This window comes from Amphiura filiformis, chromosome 5 (assembly GCF_039555335.1).
Source record: "Amphiura filiformis chromosome 5, Afil_fr2py, whole genome shotgun sequence".
Lineage (NCBI taxonomy): Eukaryota > Metazoa > Echinodermata > Ophiuroidea > Amphilepidida > Amphiuridae > Amphiura > Amphiura filiformis.
The window spans coordinates 6605417-6629393 of NC_092632.1; the positions used below are offsets into that span (position 1 = coordinate 6605417).

The window sequence follows — 23977 nt, forward strand, 5'->3', positions numbered from 1 at the left end:
TGACTGTTATTAGGTGTCTGGTTTTGCACGAAGGTTACAAAATACTCCAGTTTTTATTTATATTGTGAGAATAAAAAGAAAGGAATATGAGATGTATACAGTACTCATTTTGTTATTCATAGGCATATAAATTGTAGACGGTACATTGCATCTTGAATTAATCCATCCTTATTTATACGTTCATGGTGGGACCAAGAATTGGCCAGATATGTGAATACTCTGTAATTCTGTATTGAATGTCCAAGTTTAAGGGGGTACTACACCCTCGATAAATTTATGTCTATTTTTGCATTTTTCTCAAAACTAATAACACAGTGGTAACAAAAGTTATGTATATTATAGGGGCAAGGAATCCAATTACTATACTGGAATTTCAGTGACCCAAGACAAGCGGTTCGTTATTTATGATAAGAAGAGAGGTACCGCTAGAATGTACCTCATTTCCTATCATATGTACTGAACCGCTTGTCTTGAGTCACTGAAATTTCAGTGTAGTAATTGGATTCCTTGCCCCAATAATATATATAACTTTTGTTACCAGTGTGTTACTATTTTTTGAGAAAAATGCAAAAATAGCCACAAATTTACCACATGGGTGTAGTACCCCCTTAAGGGCAGAGTAATGGGAGAGAACATGGACCTTTTCGAACTTCATTATTTCTGAATTGTATGTCCAAAGTATATAAAACTATACATTTTTGGAAAGGTAATGAGTCAAGGAATCCCATGGTGACGTCAGATTTGTTCAAAAATCTCAAGTTTTTGAAAAAATCACAAAAATTCACTTTTTACCCCAATTTTTTGTGACAACTTAGAAAAAAATCCGTTCGAGTAAAAAAAAAATTCAGTTAGCTTTTCATGAAGAAGAGACATGAACTTAGGGAAGGTTTTTTATTTTTTCAAATTTGTCTCTTTTTTCAAATATTGAAAAAACATGTGAAAAAAGCCATTTTGTCACTCTATTAAGCTAAAAATTGCACATAATGGTGTATATTTTTGTTTAAAACAAATATTTTGAAAAATGAAAAAACCTTCCCTAGACTTTGATGTACTCTAAAGGATAGTGCAAAAGTTTACCCTTTGCTTGCATATTTTTCGAGTTATCTTGTCACAAAAATCGCGCAATATTGTCAAAAGTGAACTCTGAGAAATCAACGTTTTAGTAAAAAAATGTCAAAATTATGCATAAAACGTCCTTAAATTTTAAAACGGTAAGACTTTCACACTTGTAAAAGCTGTATCTGGTGCATGGTCTAAATATGCATCTTTTGCACCAATGAATCTATAATCTCTGCTTTCAGTGCGCCAAAATTCAAAATAATTAAAAAATCTAAGTGGCATTTTGACTGCAAATTTTTGTTTTGTTTACACCACATTTGCTGGCGTTAACAACATACCGAATGCGTCTTGATCTGCGTTGGACATACGCCAAGCAGAGTTGTGCCACACACGCCGACGCTTGAATCGCTGTGCGTAATCACAATATTTTCATTCACGCATTTCTGACTCATTATTTCCGCCAATTTATTAAGCTGTCTTGAGCCATGTGACTTTTTAGAGTTGAAAAGAGTGAAATAAATCAAGCAAAAATACTGAATAAATATTAGCAAGTTGTATTTTATCAGTTTCAAGTGAAAGAATACATCTTAGTGTTGATAAATATCAAAAAATCTCAAATTCGGCCGTGGACGAATGTGTCTTCCATTACTCTGGCCTTAAGGCAGGTCGAAGGGGAATATGACTTAGCATTTCTTGCACTCAAATATTTAGACAAATAAAGCCGACACTTACTAGGAATGGTATGGGTTCTATAGACCACTTGACATCACTGTTTATCAACAAAGGCGAGGGACTCGTCTATCGATATGCCCGAACGAGCCGCTACACTGTTCAATGGCTTTCCTGTACTATATGAAATGTGGCGGGCGATTTAAAATGCACGTGCCCTTAGCAGACTACGATGCGTCGCGACACTGCAGGGCAAAGAACAATTGAAATTGCCATAATGCGCGCGATACTGCCGGGCAATGACGCAGATGCCAAGTGGTCTATAGAGTGTATGCAATAAACCAACCGGTACGGTATAACAATTGAAATGGCAGCCATGCTGGAGGACAGTTCTAAGATAACTTCTAAGATGACAGAGGGACAGGTCTCTATATCGATTCCACAACCATTCATACCTATCACACGTTTTATTGTATTATCATGCAAATTTTCCTGTGGTACCTTATGCAGGACAGAATTTTATTTAAATGAGGATGACTCTGTTATGAGTGCTGTCGTATTGCATACTCTCTAGATTCCAAGGCGTGCTATATGAGGGATGTCATTTCTGCCCCATGTGTATGATTTTTCTCAGGAGTGGGTTAAATAACCAAACTTGCTTTGATATATTGATCTTAACTCAAGAACTGCAAGACCTATGTGAACATAAATGCAATTATTCACTTCCTTGATTCATGTCCTAAAAGAAAATGTATTAATATTAAGAAGTACACTGCAGTTTGTTTTTTAATTAATGGCCAAAACTGGAAAAATATGGCTCCTTAAAGTGGGACAAGACGAGATCAGTTAATAATTAGCTTCAGAAATAAGGAAAACACCGATGTTTGCCGGACAGCCTAGCAGGAAATTTGAGTTGTCCTTCACAATTTTTCGTTGTCTAAACATGTTTTTATTTTTTTGAACTTTTTTTGTAGTTGCATGATTCACATAACATCAAAACTCATCATTTGAAAAGAGAAGTTAAAAAAAATTAGATCATAAGTCTGATCCCACAATAGACTCATCCACAGAGGTTAATGTTAATGTTCTATTAGAAGTCATGTGGCATTAGCTTTATGGGTACCGCACCTTTAGTAGGTTTAGTCCAGAAAATAAGCTTTTTAATTTGGTTGTCCACCAGACATCCATCGCAGTGAAAAAGGTTGTCTGACGCTAGCTTTGGTTACTTTGCACGCTAGAATTACCACTATTTTGAAAGCCGGTAATTACACTTCCAAGGTTTGTGACCGGATTAAGAGCTTCATCCCTCCACTTGACCCAATCAAAATACAGATATTGGAATCGGGTGAAGGCTCGTATTTTCTAATTAGGCCTAGAATGTTTAGTTCAGGTGGTAATGAAAAAACATGAAAGCTTAGTGAACTTGCTTTTTTATTGAGTCTTGTTTGCTACTGAGTCAAATTTGAACTTGTTACTACTTTTTACTTCAAACTTGTTCCTAAACTACACCATGTAGTTTTCAGTAGATTTAATATTTTGTTTGTCCCTGAAGAAATGTCGCTTGTTTTTTCTGTCTGTTTGGTTTCAGTTTGACTATTATGTGCATAGTGATTTTCATCACTTGTTCGAGTATAGATCACCAATCAATATTTGACAGGTAACTTTCAGCCCTCACATTGCAATACAACAATTTTAAATGTACTTCTAGAATGCAAGATGAAACTGAAATATCAATCGAGACAACAGGCACATATTGAACTCCTCCAAGGGCTGTATCCCTTGTAGTTTTATTTCCATCTTCATACAAGAGGTATTTTTTGTACAGAAACCATCCAAATGACATGCAATAGACTGAATGACCTTACACAGCTAATGTATACATAACGGCTGGTTTCATGTTGCATTCAGTCACTGCAAAACATCTACATGTACATTGTATTGTGAAACCAGAGGAACCATGGGCTATGAGAAATGGGGTCAGAGGTCAATTTACTGATATACTAACTCTGGCCCCATCTGTAGGCATCTACCACACACTTATACATAGTAATTATTTCAATATTGGGATATTTTTGACTGATATGAAGCCAGCCCAGGGTTAACACCGGTTAAGGGTATGCGTTGTGTTGTTTTCTTGTCTCAGCTACAACTCATGAATAGCAACAAGTAAAATACTTTTATATATCCCAAATATGTCTGTTTTGTTATTATTATTATCATCATCATCATTATTATTAATCAAGACTGAAATACACAAACATTTACACATTTACAAACCAATTGTGAATCCAATGGAAAGTGCTACAGCCAAAATTGGTCAATACAATATAATAATTATAACAAATCAATAAAGTTATTATAGGTTTATCTCAAATAATTGCACTCAGTCAGAGTGCCTTCACTTGTATTAAGACCAGTGGAAAAAGCACAAGTTCCAATCTACACAACCACATCCCTCTCATATATATGGTTCCCCTTGCAAGCTACTTCATGTGTACTCCTTTCCCTGCACTGGTCACTTACACACTAGGCTTTCGGTGACTATCCCAAATTGCCTATGTGGTACCCCACCCACCATACACCCAGTAGACACCTACTGGTCGCATCACCTACAGCACTCTTTACAGAATGGTCGACTGCAGATCCGTCGGAAAAAGCTTTTTCAATGGGAAATGAACTTTGCTGCTTGGATGATGTCACAATGAGGTTAGCATTTATTCCGTATTGAAAAGCGTGTTCCGACGGATCTGCACTCGACCGGTCTCTTACTTCCCCAAGACAGTTTGAATCAATGTTTTGATGCCCTGTGAAACACACACACAACAATGTGTGAACATTTGTAAGAATGTCAATGCTGTAACCACTGGAATAAGCAGACTTACGGAAATAAAATACGCTCAATGTCAGGTACTCTGTATGTACACTTAAAGTAGGTATGTCATATATACACCAGTGATTTGCATCCCACACAAAGTAACCCAGAGAGGATTGTAGCTGTGTAGATCTATTGACAATTTATTCCGAGCTACATATATCACAGAGTATAAACCCGGAAGTTATTGTGTCAACTTTTATTTGAACTTGTGAACATTTTTCACTGATTCCTATGAGACACTTTAATAATAGCATTGTAATAGGTCACCACAAGACCTCATGAAAACTCAATAATAATAACTACATATATTTAATACTTAGGTCAACTTTTGCTGTAGCCTCTAAACCACATCATATGTACAGATAAGATTTTGTATACTTTTTATTTTGTTTTCAAAAAAACAAAATATCATTTTTTTTCTTTCAAAATACTTACATACTATGGATCACCTAGCCCTTTATATTCTTTGAGCACTTTACAAAAAGAGCCTAGATGATATACAATATCAATAAACACTCCTATGGGAACAGTATATGGGAAGATCAAGGCGTCATCCATCCATCCACACTTGATTATACTACCGATTATTGACCATAAACCAAGTTCTTGGTATCGTCATTTATTTGGGTGGTATAGGAGGGTGAATAGGAGTATAGAGAATACCCCAGAAGTAATTATAAAAAACAAAAGCCACAACAGTGTACCACAGGATGATTTGTATATATGCTGTGTTAGAATCAATGCAAAAGTAAACAGGCAGACTACATGCATCACACAGTTTAAAATAAAACTTTATGCAAATATTATTTTCACATTATTATTCACTTGATTTTTCTTTGTGACAAACACACCTTGTGTGTTGCACAGCCATCAAGAGTGAATACAATAGGATTATAAAAAGCTCACCTGTCATGCGCAATTACCAATCTCTCTTTAAAATAATTCACAAAATACTCATATACATTAAGTACACACAATATGATACCAAGTGTATCTACACCAGTAAGCTCATATTCTATATCTAATTTGTGTCAATGGTAAAGAGGCCCTGCATGCTTTTATCCATTGATTTCAACTAAAGATATGAACTAGCACCCCAACCGTAATGCATTCTATTCAATAAACTGTTGGGATCAACCTATGGTTAGATTTTCTGTGGAATAAACTGATGTGTTGAACATTGAGCCATGATTGCGGCTCCCTACGTCACATGCAGGGCCTCTATTATTGATGAATCTTGGTTGAACTGTCATATCGCACATTTCAAATTATTACATGCTTACTGTGTGATACAATACTGTGATGTTCTGGGCACAGCTTAAAAGTCAGTACTTCCCCCTGTAAACTGCATCTTGGAGAAATTATACCCATGTATGCCTTTTATTGGGGTTATCAACCAAACCTAAAAAGACCTATTTCCAAGCAAATGAAGTCTTTGGTGACAGACCACTTTTGTGTTCATGTTCACTCGTCATACCAGCACAGTAAGGCAAGAAATTTACTTCCATCAAATACAAAATATACAATTTTCTTTTACTCGCACTGTTGCGACTAATCAACCTAACAAGGTTCTGAGTTTTTCCGCTAATGTTGGTGCAATATTTATGTAGCAGGTGCAATGTACTAACCATCATTATGTAGGACTTGAGTGCCACACTTCAGAACAATGCTTGATTGATAATGGCTGGCTGGCTGCAAATGTCTATTGGGCTATTCCACTTGAAATCCATACACCCTTATGGAAGACATGATCTTAATCTTCCAAACAGGTAGTGTGAATGGGGTTACCTGAAAGGGTGACTCAATTTGAATTAAGGTCATGTATGGATTTCAACTGGAATAGTCCATTGAATGCCAGAGTTGTATAGCGAGATAATGGCACATTATAACAGAGGCTACCAACATGTCTAGCTTTCTGTCACAGATTTGATTGTGCCGATGAACACTGATATGATCACTTGATGTATTATAATACTAGTACTCAACATTAGTTACCAAAAAACTGGATGGACTTTTCATTGCAAATATTCTATGCAGCACAAAGCCTTAACTACTAACAGTGCTATGCTATGAAGATCACACATACCAAATTGGAAAAACAAACATATACAAATAAAAACAAAAACTGCTTGTGAAATCATAATACAACAGTGGTCAAAGGAACCGCGATATATAAAAGGAGTTCAGAATTCTGGAGGCGCTAAGTTAGCATTTATAGCAGTCTATATGGTGTATGCCGCAAGGCTTTAGTGTTAGCAACATTGTTACCAGTGATCCAAAGCCACATATCAATCTGAGCATTTCAATCACAGTCATTCAAGGACTTGGTTAAACCTGGGTGTATGATACATAACAAAATGGCAAAACTGACATACCAAGATGTCTGTGCAAATGCCATAGGGTGTACAGGGACAAATAAGGCTCATATAACTCTGATTATGGAAGGAAATAAAATATACAGACCACTGTACCAGCCAGTGATTAGGTATACAAAGAAAGCATCATTTTATGTATAGGTCATGCACTGGTATATACATTGAATTTTGCTTGTTGTACGTATATATTACAGTGGGATTTTTTTAAATCATGAAGCACAAAGTGATGGATCATAACAAAACAAGAAATTCACTTGCAGTTTTTGATGTGTCACAACACAACAGAAATGCACCTTACAACAACTAGGTACAGTAAATCTGTAGCTTCTGCTCATATTCACACACACTACAATATACACAAGTGTTATTTTAATGCTCTGCTTTGTCAAACTTTGCATTTCATAAACTAGACATTTTCAGTGGCCTTGAATCGCACAAGCAGAACATTGATCAATTTTAAACATGTGGTGCCATAGATCACATGAGCCAGATGTCAGGAAAATGGGATTTTGAGATATATTGTAAAAACAACTTGCTTTTTTTTCTATTGTTGAAGCTACACTATAAACATTCACAGATCATCATAAACAAAATGATCCAATATTTATGACACTTTCAACCAAATAGAGCACATATAATGTGTTTATTTAACACTGTAGAGATGTTAAATGGTCAACAGCAGACTTACAGTGCTTAATCGCATCACACATTAGACAGGACTAGATTTTGGCATGTGTGGATGCATTACGTGAATCTGTCAAGTGAATTTGATGTCACCTTAACTACTGAAACCATTCAACACTCTTGAATCACAAATTGATCACATTCATGTATTGTGTTCATATGTGAAAATCAAATCCTAACTTCTAACAACATATTCTTCACAAATGCTAGTGGAATTCAATCACTTTTGCTTGTGCAGTGTTCCATTTTCCAGATAAGATATGTGTATGTGTGAAATATTAATAATAGTATAAATAAGGTGTGATGCAGAATTGGTGTTGGCTGAGTAACTGCTACACCAATCTTTTATTATCCATAAAAAGATACTGCAAAGTGTGCCAACAAATTAGTTCAGATTCAATGCAATCTCTAGTGCCCATTACTCCCATTAATAACACAAAGTAATATAGAAATATATAATTGGTACGCTCACCAGCACCTACAGGGCTATTGCTAACAAGTGTCTTGAAATCCGACTCACATCAGAATAACAAGTTTTGCTTTTCCTATTTTCATGATATCATCCATATTTTAGAATAAAATATGCATACTGAAATACACTTATATCATGTATAATAGTTTACATAATGTGATCACTCAACAAACGTAAAACCTGAAAGATACATAGCAAATTTGCAGAAATCAAAAGTTCCCTACCCTTTTAAAGTAGCTAAAGGAAAGACCAAATAATTATATCATAAATAATCATCATGAAAACAGATTAATAGCACACTAAATCAAACACAGGGTCCAATATAATCTATGCAAAGAAAACAACCATTTCAGTCAAAATACCCTTATTGGGCTATTCTAGTTTAAATCCATACACCCTATGGAAGACATGACCTTAATCTTTCACACAGGTAATGTGAATTTCTAATGGGATACCTGAATGGGTGACTCCATTTGAAATCTACACCCCCTGCGGGAGAGATTAAGGTCATGACTTCCCTATGGTGAATATGGAATATTTCAACTGGAATAACCCATCCTTGACATGGCTATATTTTGATCTAGTAAACAAATCATCCCACTTGAGTTAGAAGCTACTTGGAAATTACTAACTAGATGCTGTGGTCACAACTGTTATTAATTTCAAAGTAGCATTACTCAAAGGTGAACAAACTTTTAAGCAAAAGGATATGTCCAGCGAAACCATATCACACATTCAGAACACTATTGTGTGTTAATTGGACTGGGTTTGTTTCCTAGGTTTGTTTGCTGTCTGTAGCATCCTGTCACTATCATTTATTTAAGATCCACTGGAAACTCTCAATGGGCTTGGTCACATGTGGCTTTTAGTTGGTAAGTGACTCAAACTTTGCTTATGAATTTCAATCATAAAATATACTTTTGTAAAAAGATATTTTCAATATGCAGTAACTATGATGGCTTTCATTAGTTGTAAAATCCATAAGGTTTCTTTACGACTGGTTTTCATCGAAGTAAAAGGTATTTATAAAGACTACAACATTATCATAAATAAAGAGAAATGATAACTTTATAGCAGCTTTCCAACAATATGATGGATTAACAGCTTTGTGACACTGAAACCTGAAGTGTTGGTTACTGGGAAGGGATTTCAGTATTAATTTGACACTAATCAGGCACTGGCAAAGCAACAAACCATTGTTTTCTCAAACCCAATATTTTGTCTACTGTGTAAGTTGTTGAGACAAGCTAGCTACACAATCCTTTTACATAAATGTTCATTCATAAAAAAAAATATTCTACCAACTATTACAACATCTACAGTTGTATGTGCAAAAGTTAGTGCCTATTGCAGCGCTGTACCAAGTCCATATTCACACCAAATAGTTGCAACATATTATTAGTAATAAATTGTTTAGTTTTACATGCCCTCAATTTAATAATAAATCAAATATAATGATTCATTTTTTGTTTGTTTCTCATATTGATTCAGATACAATCAAACTTATACAAATAATTACAGTATTGGAGTTGTTAAGCGGGTTCACAAAAATAATGACCCATTCCATTATACTGGTGCAAATCAGGTCAGTAACAACATATACATTCATTGCTTGGGCTGACAAGTTTATATATATAAATATAAAATATGTATTTATTGATTTACCACATCACTGCAAAATTAGAGCACCTAATATGGATCATGACCAGTAAAAAAACCCAATAACTACCAGCTGATCTATATCTAAGAAAACAGTGCCAAATAAAAGCAAACAGATAGCTATTGCAAAGTGCTTCATAAATCTTGGAGAGGGTAGTAGGATATATTGCATCACATTGTGGGCAATTAAACTTCCAAACAAAAAAATCGACATTCATTTAATTTTCCTTTGATTTAGAAACAAGAAACTTTCAGAAATTTGATATTTATACTAAGTAATTTAACAAGTAACATGACTGTGTAATATACAAAGAATTTAAGGGGTTTTGTAAGCAATACAATAAATTATGAGGAAGCTTTGTTTGCCAATTCTATAAGCTGATGATGTAACAAGAACCTTCCTGCATAATTGAGCCTTTCCTAACATTGCATCTTAAATCCAATGTTTGATTCCAAATTGTGATCACAAATTTTGCAGGACAGCGAATCATTCATTGCAGTTCAATTCATTTATTGACATTATTTCTATACAATGCAACATTTCTGTTCCAACCTGCAGTAGTGTTCAAATGCAGGAAAGTCTTATTAAAGTTTTTAAATGCCCATCATTAAGCTTTCATACTCTTACTGTTATCAGGTAGTTCCTGAAAATTGGTTTTTACCTTGAATAATTGTGACCAAATCAAGAAAAATGATGACAAAGTAAAACAATTCAAAACAAGGATTTTAACAAGTTTTATTCTTAAATTGACTTCATTTTCTTTGATGGGATTACACTTATTTCGGGATAAACACTACAATTTAACAGCCATTAAAGTAGTTTTCATAATCGTACAGAATTGTACATCCTTCATGTAAGCATGAAATTAGCCTTTTGTCAAGACTTCATTGAGGGATTACAAAGCTTTATTTCTTAAGCTGTATAATCTAATCCTACCTAGATCCAAGTATGCTTACATGAAGGTAATACCAGAACTGTTTGCTGTGCATTGAGTGTGATCATTCTGTGCGCCAACTTTTCAACCAGTCGATATTTTCAAGCATATCAGATTCTCTTGTGTGTAGGCTGTGGTTTGCACATACAACACAATTAGGGGCTTATTTAGGGCACACACATTCACAATACAGCACATACTGGAACTCGGTAACAATTACTTCAAATTTTTAAGTCAATTAAAATGGCTTTTTTTTTAATAAATTTCTTTCTGATAAATTTCTTTTACAAAAGCAAGCATAGATATTGTGAAAATTGTTTCCTATAATCACTTGAAAAATTCATATCCTTAAAATTTGCTTTAATGAAATTCCAATGTGCCATGTTTTACAACACTTACATAAAGCATTGAAAATTAATGTGCCATGAATATTGGTGACCCCAATCAGTAACTTAGCGATGAACCTGAAACTTGTTTGATGAGTGAGTACCTGTCTGCTGCAAGCATTCAAATCCACATCCTATTGTGAGATAAAAAGTCAACAGCTGGCTTACTGTCTGTCTGCTCATAGAGGCAGGCCTCTCGCTATCAGCATACAATACTTGGCTCACCACAGTTTGTTTGGATAATACTGCAATATGTAGACAGATCACACATTCATCTCAGACTTGGTGGTTATGTATCAGGCTATTCCAGCTGAAATTCATACAGCCTCTATGGAAGATTAGCCTTAATTTTCCCACAGAGGGGGTGTATATTTCGAATTAAGTCACCCATTCAGGGAACCCAATTTGAAATCCACACTTCCTGTCATGTCTTTCATAGGGGGTGTACGAATTTCAGCTGGACTAGCCATATTCATCTCTGATGTGTACTTCATTTTACTGGTTTTCCTTTCGTTGTACTTCACTAGCAAAAATGGCAAGTAAAACAAACCATGTCACAATTGCTTTGAAAACAAAAGGCCTCAACAAACACATAGCATTTTGTATAAACAAGATGGGGACAAGAGATTTAACTATCCATCCAACACAGAGGCATATCGTGGATGCAAACAACTTATCCGTCAAGATATTCTTTTTGTTTAAACAATGCAATGAGACCAGTCTGAATTGGTGAACTCTATTGATATCCTAGTTCTTTCATCCAAATTGAACACAAACAGCCATTTAAAAATTGACAGAAAGTTTTTTTTTCTTCTTCTGACGATACACCTGTGTGTCTACTTAAATAAATGTTTCTGTTATGGCAAAATAAAATGCAAGTCTGTTTCCTGAGGCAGGTCTGAAAAGCATAATGCAGAATGTGTTTAAAAAATGATACCCAACACATCAAGAGAAACATGCAACCTTTAATTTTTATTATCTTTTTAAAATTGAATTTGAAGCAAGCAGGCCTTTTCTAAACATTTAATATCATGTATCACTTTTGTAATCAAATCAAATATCTATATTGTTTTCACTACTTCTCTCATAATTTCTTGGAAATTCATACACTAATACTTTTAATTTAGTTTTTAATGGGGGCGGCCATAGCTGGGGCCATCCATCCATTTTACGCGACGCCAGTATCATAGACGTGCAGCGTTTACCACTCCCAAGTGCTACGCGTTCCGATGCGCTCGCGATAGTGGGCGTCTTGGATCATAATCCAAACAAGCTAAGCTAGTTTGGCACGGATGGCCCCAGCTATGGCCGACTTAATCCTGACCATCATTTGGCTTGTCGGATTCGTCTATACAATGCGCATGCCCGCCACAGGAAACAGACTTCTTTATTTTTGGCCTAATAATATAAAACAAACTTAGTTTGACAGTTATTGGCAGTCGAAGACTCTACTTTGTTTCACTTTGAGTTTGGTAGTGACCTCAGTGCATTTATCAGTGCAAACAAACCACTATTGTAAGGGTGTGTATCCGCTCTGTGGTTATAGTGCACGGTTCAACTGCGACACCAGCAAAATATGCACCTATATATCACTACCAAACTTGAGGTGAAACAAGGTATACAATCACAGAAATCAATTTTAATATTAGATGTAGTTATAATGCGACTCATATGGTACGTTACCAGTTAGATATTTTTACCTGCCTAATCACATCCTATCAAGTACCAACATGCATGTATCTCATACACACACACTCCCCCCACACACCTCAATTTTAACAAAAAAACTTATCTCAACAGATTTGCATACTCACTCATTTCATGATTAATTTGCACTCAATTTTTAGGACTACACAAATGGCAAAAAATCTACAGCTCAGAGCACAAATTTCAACATTGTTTTTAAATGGACAGTCACTATCTGCTAGGATATTTTTTTTTCTCCAGATATATAATTCCGGCTGTATTTGACTCGAAGCTGACACAAAGGCAGGCAGGCAGGTAGGTAAGCAGGCAAACAGTTCAGCCACAGTGTTATGCCAAACATGGCTTCATAATGCATAGCAGGCCACAAACTCCAGATGAACACATACCAGCGAAGGAACTGTATGTTTGCATGCGTACGTTGGCTGGACTACATTGGCACTTCCTCTGTGTTGTCATAATGTTTTAAGTACATACAGCGTATGGGCCTGACGAAAAAGGAAGGGAAATATCTGTGCAAAAAATCCTTGCCGCTTAAAAAATCACACTGAAAGAGCAGTCATCATGATGTCAACATAAGTTTTTGGCGACGCAATAAAATAAAATAGTCAAATCATCATAAATTAAAATATTATTACTAAATATCAATCATACAATCATGCCATAGACTTATGTATGAATTGCATCATGATGACAGGCCACCGTGACATGACACAGCATGTAGGGTGGCTGGGAGATGGGCTGCATGATGGTAGGTAGGCAGGTAGGTAGGCAGGCGCCAAGGCTAGCCGTGACCTCAAGCAGCACACATGATATGCACAGATTCTCTCTCTACTTGGCATTTGTTGTCTTCTTATTGGCAGTGTTGTTCATCTCAAGTTTGCTGAGACGTTTCCACAACTCATCTCTTTCTTTCTCTTTCTTCTTTTCCCTGCACAGGAAATAAATACATAATATGTGATTTGGGAGTTAGTCAAAACTCATTCTCATCTATCAGGGAAGGGAAAATATTGTGAATTGGTTTTGTATCAATATAAATTAATTGCTGCCCTGTATTACATGATCTGCAGCTTCAGGCTTGATTGACTGATACTTAAGTACAATTTCTACCAATAAAGAAAACTTCATGAGCAAGATATTGAAAAACAATTTCATTTCAATATTACTCTAGTTTTGAATTTTCACCATACCCACTTACAATCTTTGTCCATCTAGAGGGATGTACCACTTATTACTATAATGCACATTACATACCTCACAACAATCGAAACTTTAAAATCTGAACACCAACAGGGCATAACCAGAAACCTTAGACTAGCCAGGGATTGGGTTTTAAGGCACGTGAGTGCTATCACACACCATCACACACCTTAAATAACCTGTCTGAGTGTGATTTATAGCACACACCTTAATTCTTAAACTTCTTCCAGAGTGCAATTTAATAGCACACCTGACAGCCCGCCTGAACATTTCTAGAAGTGAGATTTGTAGCACACCTGTAATTTCAAAACTCATCCCCTGACTAGCCTCAACATGTATCCACAATAGACTGATTTTGCATGTTTTAAGCATACAACCCACAGTGCACACTCACACTTAGATTGGACCTTGGTTATTGATTTGGAAAGACCCAAGAAAGGTGATTTTAACATTAAAACTGGACTTAATTATTCAGATGTAACAACAGTTCATGCATTGAGCTATTTTTTAAATCTGAACAGTTGGCAGGTATGAAATTATCAGCAATTGCAGTTTTAACAATATTACCATCTCATTAATTACTTGTCAGGCTTTCTTTTCGCTTTGTTTGTTTTAATTTCCATACCAAGGAAAACTCAATTGATATTTATTAACAGAACTTGTGAACCAATCCAGCAACAAAGTCTGGGTTAGTATTTCAAAGCATATCGGGATTACCTGGAAATATTCTTGCTAAGATTCTGTCACAATTAGAAACCTTTTTAAGAATCAAATGTTTTCCGCAAAATTCCTTCGCAGGAATCACAATTGAGATGCAAACAAAACTATCATCCAGCTTCTTTGATTTTCCACTATTTACTGTCACTAAAACTGTTCATAGCTCATAAACGCCTTATTTAATTTCAGCAAATGATATTACTTAAATGTGGTGTTAATTCCAGAAGTGGAAAGATTAACAATTAGACACAATCAACATCCAACTTGTTTTTCTGAATCATTTTGGGGGGGGCTGGTCAAAGTCAGTGAATGATTTTGTGTGTAACAGACCCTATCTTTTGAAAAGTGGTTCAAAGCTGTAAAATGCTCCCCTTGTCTCCTCAAGAAGAATTTTAGTAGAGCTGTTTGGGCTAGTGGCCAAGAAAGTTTTTAAGAGTTAGTGAGTCATCAAGTGGCGCTATAAATCACTCTTTTAAATGCTATTTAAGAGGAGCTGTAGAGGAGCAATTGCTCTAAAAAGACACTGTCTGTGATACTTTCCAATCTGAAAAATGACAACTTACTTTTGCCTATCTGCTTTATATCCTGCTGTGAGCTCATCAAATAGTTTACTATTCATTTCCATGAAAGTCTTCATTACATTATATACCAGGGCTACTATTGTCCTACAAAGAGAAAAAAAAGTTTCATCAGTTAGTAAACATTTGTTGACACAAGGTGAAAAAATTACAATTTTGACCTCTTAAGCTTTTGAATTCAGTCAAATTCAGTGCCAAGAATAGCATCACCCGGTACAGTAGAAATTATTACATGCATGTCACATGTTTTTGTGTTGCACACATCCTTACACAGATTTGTTTTTGAGAAAAGAAAATATGAGAGCCGCCAACAGACACATACAATATGCTCCTAAAACTCTTATCAAGTGCAGCCTAACGGCAGACAGCAAACCTGGAAATAATGTTAAGAACATTATTTTTCGCAACTTTAAAATGTTCAATTTGTAAAAAATCCTTTTTCCAACAACAAGAAACATTTTAAACAAAAACATTATAATCCTTTAAAAGCAAGTAAGAAAAAGAAATATTTGTGACCAATAAATTTGTGCGAATCCATTTCGCTAGTGAAAATCACATAATTTTCATGTGCACAAACATTTTATTACATTATAGTAATTTATCAACTTACTGATTCCAGTGTTCTTTTGATATCCTATAGAGACTAGGGAACATGATGGGCATAATTACAGATATGTTCTCCTCAATCAGACTTAGCACATATTCATTATTCCAGAAGTACAGCGCCCTTTCTGCAACCTGGGGAAAAAGAAAGAAACACCATACATTAATACATTTAAAACTATTATATTTATCTCATGTTCCATCATAATTCTATTGTAGTGTTCTCAATTTTATGTTCCTTTTATAACAAGGAACTGGCAGACAGATTTGAAACTATAATATAATAACTCCCTTTACTATCGACGTCACTATGTTCTACACCATATAATGACTTAACAGCTGTATATGAGCATCCAATATTAGAGGTATCTATCTCCTACAGATTTACTGTGATACCTGCAGTCATTTCCTGCTTCATTCATGCTTTGTCTGTCAGTGTGAGTCGATTTTTTCTTCTACATGTACTTTCTGTTGATTTCATTTTCATTTTCATGGGTGGAATCACCTTTGTGTGGTTCATCAACTTTTGCGCTAATTCATAGTCGCTAACACCGTTTATTTAAGAAGCGATTGTACTGTGTGGATGACATCACAAGCTATATCATAATGTGGAGACGCACATGCTCACATACATACTAAATTGGGCCAGTACCTCATCCACAATCCAAATCCACATCAGAACTAAACTCACCAATATTTTTGTTGTTGCTAATTAATACTAAAAATGAACATATTGGAATTAAACTTAAAATATAGCCTAATCAATATAATTTCCAATTAATTTTTTCCATGGGAGTTAGCGATCCACAAGAAAATTCCTATTTAAAGTCCATGTGATATTTTTGTTTATACCAGCTTGTTATGAATATGGATTATGTCCACCATCACTTCTCAATTGTTATTTTCATTTCACCTCCTTCACTTCTGTTTACAATTAGAGCATTGCTTCAGCTTTTAAATCTCAAATTAATAATCCCTGGGTACATTTCTTTCTTTTTCTATCAACTTAATTGCACCATCTAGGCCTGCCTGCCTGCCTGCCTTCTCCTGTACTACACCATGCATGTTAACGAGTCACCCACACAGTTACTTAAAGTGCTGGGTCATTTTACAGCGGAGTGTAACGACAGCAAAGCAAGCAAATGTGTAGCTTCCATGTTTTGTTCACTTAAATCTCAAATTTCTGTCACACAGTCAATGATGCTATGTTGCTACAATGAAATAAGTATATATCATTCCATTTCAATGAGCATAATAAATAAATCCTCTCTCCACAGCTTTGAAAACATTCCATGGTTAAATTACACAGTACTACTGTTTATGTTGAGATCATGATTATTTCATGAAACTCACAGTTCTACGTGGTATCATGTTACCCTTTAAAGTGATTGCATTTTACTTAAACAGTTGATGCTCAAAATATAATTCCGTTTGCAACAAGATGCTGCAAGGGACATCAATTGTTACGGACTGCTCGTCAAAAATGAGTACAAATTTGTCCAAATGCACGACAGAAATGTGGAAACAATGGAGGACAGGAAGAGAACAAGACCTCAAACAGAGGGGAATACACTGAGGTCTACCAATGGACATGATGGACAAATTATAATTAGTGAGTAAAATCTGAATAATTTTCACAAGAAGTAGATAAGTATGAACTCTTACCTGGAAATGTGGACTGGCTACACATCTTGCCAATTGCCTAAAAAGAGGATCTTGTATCTTCACAAATTGTGATGGTTCTATCACATCTAATATCTCCTCAATTTCACCTAGGAACATGACCTAATGAGAACAACACAAGGCAATACATAGTATTATTTCAACAAATAATGTTTGACAGTCAAATTCCCAATTATACAGTTATAATATAGAGGTATCATGCTAGCAAAATATTCAATGTCATACCAATTTCAATAATATCTTTTCTGGTGATTTCTTTTGATGGGATGATCAAAACTATTGGCATGATGACTGTGAGCCAGGATTGTTCCAACAGTAAATACTTGGGAAACACACAATGGTTACAAAAATATTGGCAATCCAAATAATGATAAAAGAGTGATGACTTAATTGATTAACAACAAATTAACAAATGGCTGATTGTTTCAAAATTATTGTCATAGCATGGAACTATATATCTCAAATTTGAAAAATGTGACATCTCTCTGCTACGAATTATGACAAAAATAGAGAAAGAGAGTATGTATTGATTCACAATGATGGAGAGTGTGTACAAATGAATGCAAAGAAGAATACAGGCTTGTAAACATGGTTCATTGGTATCTTCTTTCAGCTCCTGAATACACTTGGCACTTTGCGATTCACTTGAACCAATTCCCATCAGAGACGTGGACATGTTAACACTGAGCAGTGTTGCTGATGCTGCAGCTAAGTAGCATAATTGGGATAGACTTAAAAATTGTTTACTGCTGCTCAGAAAAACACGCCTTGTCAAAATTGGGCATAGCAACATGTCTGAGAAACAATTGAATTTCTACTTTGTTTAAGAATCAATGTTTTGAGTCGCTAAAGAGCAGAATTGCAACACAACATTTTACAAGCACATCACATTGATCAATCATTAAGTAACATGAATTATGTGCAACCATGTACTCTCTATTATCCAAGTGGGTCATGTTATCTAACATATTCAATCAAATCACCTAAATATTCAGATTTTTCATATGCTTGAAAAAAGGGGCTTCTTGTGAGTCACTTACTGCCGCTCGGCAAGTTGTTTTCATCATATCTAATATTTGGCAACACTGAGCTGTTCATCTCAACTGGGACTAACAACCAAATCTGTATGTTGCAAGATCAATTGCCCACTCTTGGGAGGGAGGAAAGATAATTGTGACACCTTCCTCACTAGGCCACCAAATCTTGGCTGATTGCATCCACTGTGACAAACACTGATCACTAGGCCACCACAAGTTGCTTAATTATATCCACTAGCTTATCATCATTATGCTTCTTAAAGGAGGACATAGGAAAGATGAAATAGAATTTGTTGACATAATTTATGTGACCCATCACATCAAAACACATGAAGCAGTAACATATCCTATAAAATGTATACCATGATTTTCTTAAACAAGTTGAACAAATGGCCCCTGCAACACCTTACACATTGATGTCAAATCTTAGAGTATTGATTTTATAGAAATTTTTACTTTGCTAACAGCTTTGATAATATATGCACTTGCCACAGATGATACTGTATCGTGGCAATTTCCATTTTGTTTTTTCAAAATAAAAATATTTTAGTGGCTGGGGTTGACTGAAACTGCAAAAAAAATTATTCAAATTATACAAAATATTCCGAAATATAAAATAAATAAATCTCATAAATATCCTTCTATATGACAGCAAAGTTTGAAATAGCAGAAAAAAGATTGACAAAAAGGCTACATTGTAACTGTAATCTTCACTTTTTTTAAATTCATTAGAGAAGTAATAAAACAACATTGTACTTCTCCTTTATTACATTCCACTTTGTACATCACTTTTCCTATTCAATGCAAACAAAACAGCCATTTGTAAATTAAAATTGAGAATTGATTCATTCAGCCGTCTTTTTCAAATGGCATGGCAATAAATGTTAATGTACTATGTCATCAATATTATTATATGTACTTCACACATGAACTTGCCCTTTCAAGAGTTCTACATATAAAAGAACAGGGTAATGATACAATGTCTGCAAAGCTTTTATACGTTTATATACTTTTAAATAGAAGGTGGAAAATGTTCATGCACTTACCTCTTTTTGACTACATGTCTTGGGCCAGAATTTGAGTAGGCCTTTAACGACCTGCATAAAATAATAAAAATCAAACATTTTATGTTTAAAATTACTTATTTTGAATTGAACATATATGACAACATAAACACCCAATAACAGTGAAATACCATAAAACGATAAAAATCAGTACTAAAAGGCATATAATTTATTGAAAATGTCGCTCTCTTAATGTCAAGTTGTCCCACATGATTTCCAGTCACTCCTCGAGACCACCGCTAAAGAACGCAAGAATTAACATTAAGACTGCTTGGCACTGGATGAAAATATCCCTGGGACAAAATATGCATGCATAAAACTACTATGTTATGATTTCAAGCCAAGGGGAACATGTCACTATAATGACCTCTTCATCTCAGAAAATGCACAATGAGAGAACAATACATCACAGAGTTAAAACATCATGATGCCGATGTTCACTATACTAGCACTTTATGGAGGAAGATATGTCAATATGGATGGATGTAGCAACTCATTTCACTTCACTTATGCTTCATCTGTATTTCATGCATGTACAGTCAATGTGCATGATTCAGAGCACTGTTCAAGACAAACATATGTACAGCACATGTCGATGTCTATATAAAATTATTCCAAAAAATAAACTCAACATAATTGTTTTGATCATTTTTAATTCAATCTGTTAGTTAGTTTCCTCTGTTTTCTTCAATTATTTTATTGATTTTACCCAAACATTTCACCATTACAACCTCATTTAACAAATTAAAATAAAATCACACAAATATTTAAGATTTTCTAAGAAATACACTACATGTAATCCCAACTACTCAAAGCCAAATGATGATCCAGATAACAAAATGATTTCTGTTCAAATTTGATGTGAAAGAAGATGGGGAAACACACACTTGATAAACCCTCCATACTTTAATTGAGATGAAATACAACACCCTTACAACTGCGATACTCACAAAACAAAATATGTATTAAATTTACATAATAAAATTGAACAAGGAGAAGATGGTTAGTTTCTCTGTGATATAATTCTCCCATATTGGATATCACCATCATCAGTCAGGCATGGTAAATCAGTGTTACTAAGATACACACAAGGTGATCATTATTATGCTCTTTATCATTTGCATTATCTTTAATTTCCTCTTATGCTAGATAGCATGTCTGTTAACCCTGTGTGCACTGCAAAACATTATCCCATCAGAATTTGTTTCAAGCAAACAGCTACCTACATATGCGTATTTGAAATTTTCCATCTGCTAATAGGGCAACATTTTGTAATATAAAATTTCTGGTTAGTTGTCCAGAGAGATGCAGGCAGTTTTGGTGCTAATTTTGTTAACGCTTTCCCGGAGATGTGGCACATGGCATCGCTATACACATGCTGTGCTAGCTTCAAAGGGCATTCACAGCGAGCTGGCAAGTAGGAAGACACACTAACCCTGATATCAATGCACCATCCCTTACATGTCCCAACCGCTGGGAAAACATATGACAATTTTGACAAGCGTTGATTTTTCACAGATTCCACACTCTGATCACCTCACAGTGACATGATAAGTCGGAATACGCTTTTCTGGATCAGCAAGTACTGTCAGTAACAGGTTTGTCTATCTTCTCTCAATTTGCTCTCATGCTGGCATATATCAAACTATGACAAAATATATTGTATTTTTCTGTTGCCTGCACCCATAATTTATAATATTTCCTCTTAATAAGCATGATCTTTAATACAGCACTTGTAAACCAGTGAAAAAATCTCTAATTTGGTTTTCTATCCTTGTAAAATAAACTACTAATTCAAAACCTCTCATTAAAATTTCTTTTTCTCTTCTTCACTTCAAATGAATTTTTCAAGCCAGCAAAATAAATACACACAGGATAGTATAACATGTTGTGTACAATACTGAAGGTACTGGCTTAAGGGCATGTTTGGAAATTAATACTTTGTGAAGCTATTAGAGAGTACCTCATATTTACATACGAATATATGATGTGCCTGTATAAGCAGGCCACGTAATAATCAACATAATACCCTTCTCACATACTCTCCCTCTCTCTCTCTCTTGGAATCTCCCCTGATATCAATATCCTTAACAAATGGTGTTAGATTTCATTTATGGCACTTATTTTATTTGTAACACAGTCAGAAAATCTCTGCACGCTTTTTTAAATAAAACACTTGTATCCATCGCTTTGACCTTTTTCCACCGAGGTCTATCCATTATTTACTTATAGATTATCCATAAATAAGGTCTTCTGTTATTAAAGTGAGTGCTAAATGCACGTACATGTCACTGAGAACCAAGAAGCATTTCAGCAATTTTGCAGAGGAAATTATGAAATATAATAAATAAATAAATGGCAAACACAAAACCCTTTTTAACAATCGATTATAATTATTACACAACATATTTTAAAAACACTTACCTGTTCTGTAAGGGCTGCATCTTTCTCTAGAAATTGTACTACACAATAGGCCAACTGCAAAAATAAAAGAACAACAATTAATCATCAACAGCAACACAAATTTGTGATAATCATTAGCGCTGGGAAAAAAATTGCATGATTTATGGATAACTTCCAAGAAATAAAAATGATGTATGGCCTATTAAATTGTCTTAATTTGGGAAAGCAAGGAGCTCTGCGGATCCTCTTCTTTTGCAGGGTAAATCAGGATAATGAAATTGCCCATAAACACAAGGGTGAAATGGAGTAAATTACTTACAAGGGTGAAATGGAGTAAATTACTTGCAAATGATATTTCAACTGATCAATCAGTTCTATGAAAAGTTACAAATGTAAATCTCTCCCTCTCTCCCACCTCCCTCTCCACCTTCCTCCCTTATGGCTCCCTACATTTGTACCTCACCTCCCATCCTTATGGCTCCCAACCCTATCTTACCCTCACTCTGCCCTTTCCATTACAAAGACTGACACCAACATCACTCCCTCCCTATTACAGGAAATCTTTTAATGGATTTGATGAGTTTTTCACTTATACTTATGTACATGGCACATAGATAACACCTGAATACAGTTGTAATTAATTCCATTAGCTACAAGTACATGTATCTCTAAATGAGAGAGAAGCTTATCAACAATGCAGAATAAAACACAACAATAAGATGCAAAGTGATGTTAGTAAGGTCACACAAAACAGTTTGAAATCATGCCCAAACTAGCTGCTTTTAAACAACGAGGTCAGGCATTTACAGTTGTGCTTCTAAATGATGAGAGCCATCAGAATGCTCTCAACAGAATAATAGGCATTTATTTGGTCACTTGAAACCCGAGTGCTACCGGTCAGTGACAGGCCCATTTCAGCTAGCAAACCATTGAGAGAGATGCATCATTTGGGGATTGCTTTTTCATGGCAGGTGTAGGTATTAATTAGCACTTTGCATTGCTTTCATTTTTTCCCTTTCAATACAAGCCAACATCAAAACCTATCAATTATGGCTAATTATTCTCAATACTGGCGTGTTTCAATTTCTTTGAATATATGTCTCATAAACCTGTATTATAGGTGTCAATATAATGTCTAACAAGGAGTAAAATGCCTCATTTTATCCATAGCTACAGTGGTTACCTAACTAAAAGGCATTTTGTACTTCTGTTGTGAACATTTCAAATAGAAATGAAAACATTCTGGTAGTTTCTTTTTAATTCCGTGAATTTTGCTCTCCATCAACAAGTAGGAAAACCTAATTTTCTCATTTACATAATACAATGATATCAGAATTTCCCCCTTACAAGTCAATTTCAAAATTTTTATGATACAAACCCAGGTAAAACAATCTGTCACAAGAAAGTGACTCTAAATAACATGTGTGGGAGGTAGATTCACTTTGCATGAATGCATGTCTTAGGTTAGATATCACTGGCAGTAAGTCACTTGATATGAATTCACAACATAACTTGCTATATATCATAGTCAACTAAATAAATGTTAGTCAAGCTAGCCTTCCTGCCATGAGGCATAATACAGGTATTCTTACATGACAAGGATATACATGTACCTTGCAGCAGATAGCACATCTGATAAGAATTTATATCACAATATAGGATACACAATAGAAAAAAATAGAAAATCTATCCCCATGTGTATTTTATACTTCGGGAAATCAGCCATATCGGACTCTCATGCATGGGATCAAATAGGCATTATTCCTCAGCAAGCAAATGGTGAAAAGTAAACCAAAATTTTGTGGCCTGCTAGCATGTACATTGCAAGGCTTTAGTACACCGGACGCCTGGCTTATTACTCTTTAAACACTGTT

At 35.0% G+C, this 23977-nt stretch overlaps 1 protein-coding gene across 3 annotated transcripts in view; it reads right to left on the bottom strand.

Annotated features, from left to right (window-relative positions):
• Positions 1-3481: 3481 nt before the first annotated feature.
• The window catches only part of LOC140152535 (serine/threonine-protein phosphatase 2A 56 kDa regulatory subunit epsilon isoform-like), a 97173-nt gene continuing 76677 nt past the window's right edge, over positions 3482-23977 (bottom strand). For all 3 annotated transcript variants that reach the window (XM_072174906.1, XM_072174907.1, XM_072174908.1), the window contains exons 8-13: positions 22125-22178; positions 19683-19733; positions 17582-17701; positions 15924-16051; positions 15299-15400; positions 3482-13749 (exon numbers count right to left, since the gene is read on the bottom strand). In XM_072174906.1, the coding sequence (XP_072031007.1) occupies positions 13650-13749; positions 15299-15400; positions 15924-16051; positions 17582-17701; positions 19683-19733; positions 22125-22178 (555 nt within the window). In that variant the 3' untranslated portion in view covers positions 3482-13649. The remainder of the gene's footprint in view (positions 13750-15298; positions 15401-15923; positions 16052-17581; positions 17702-19682; positions 19734-22124; positions 22179-23977) is intronic.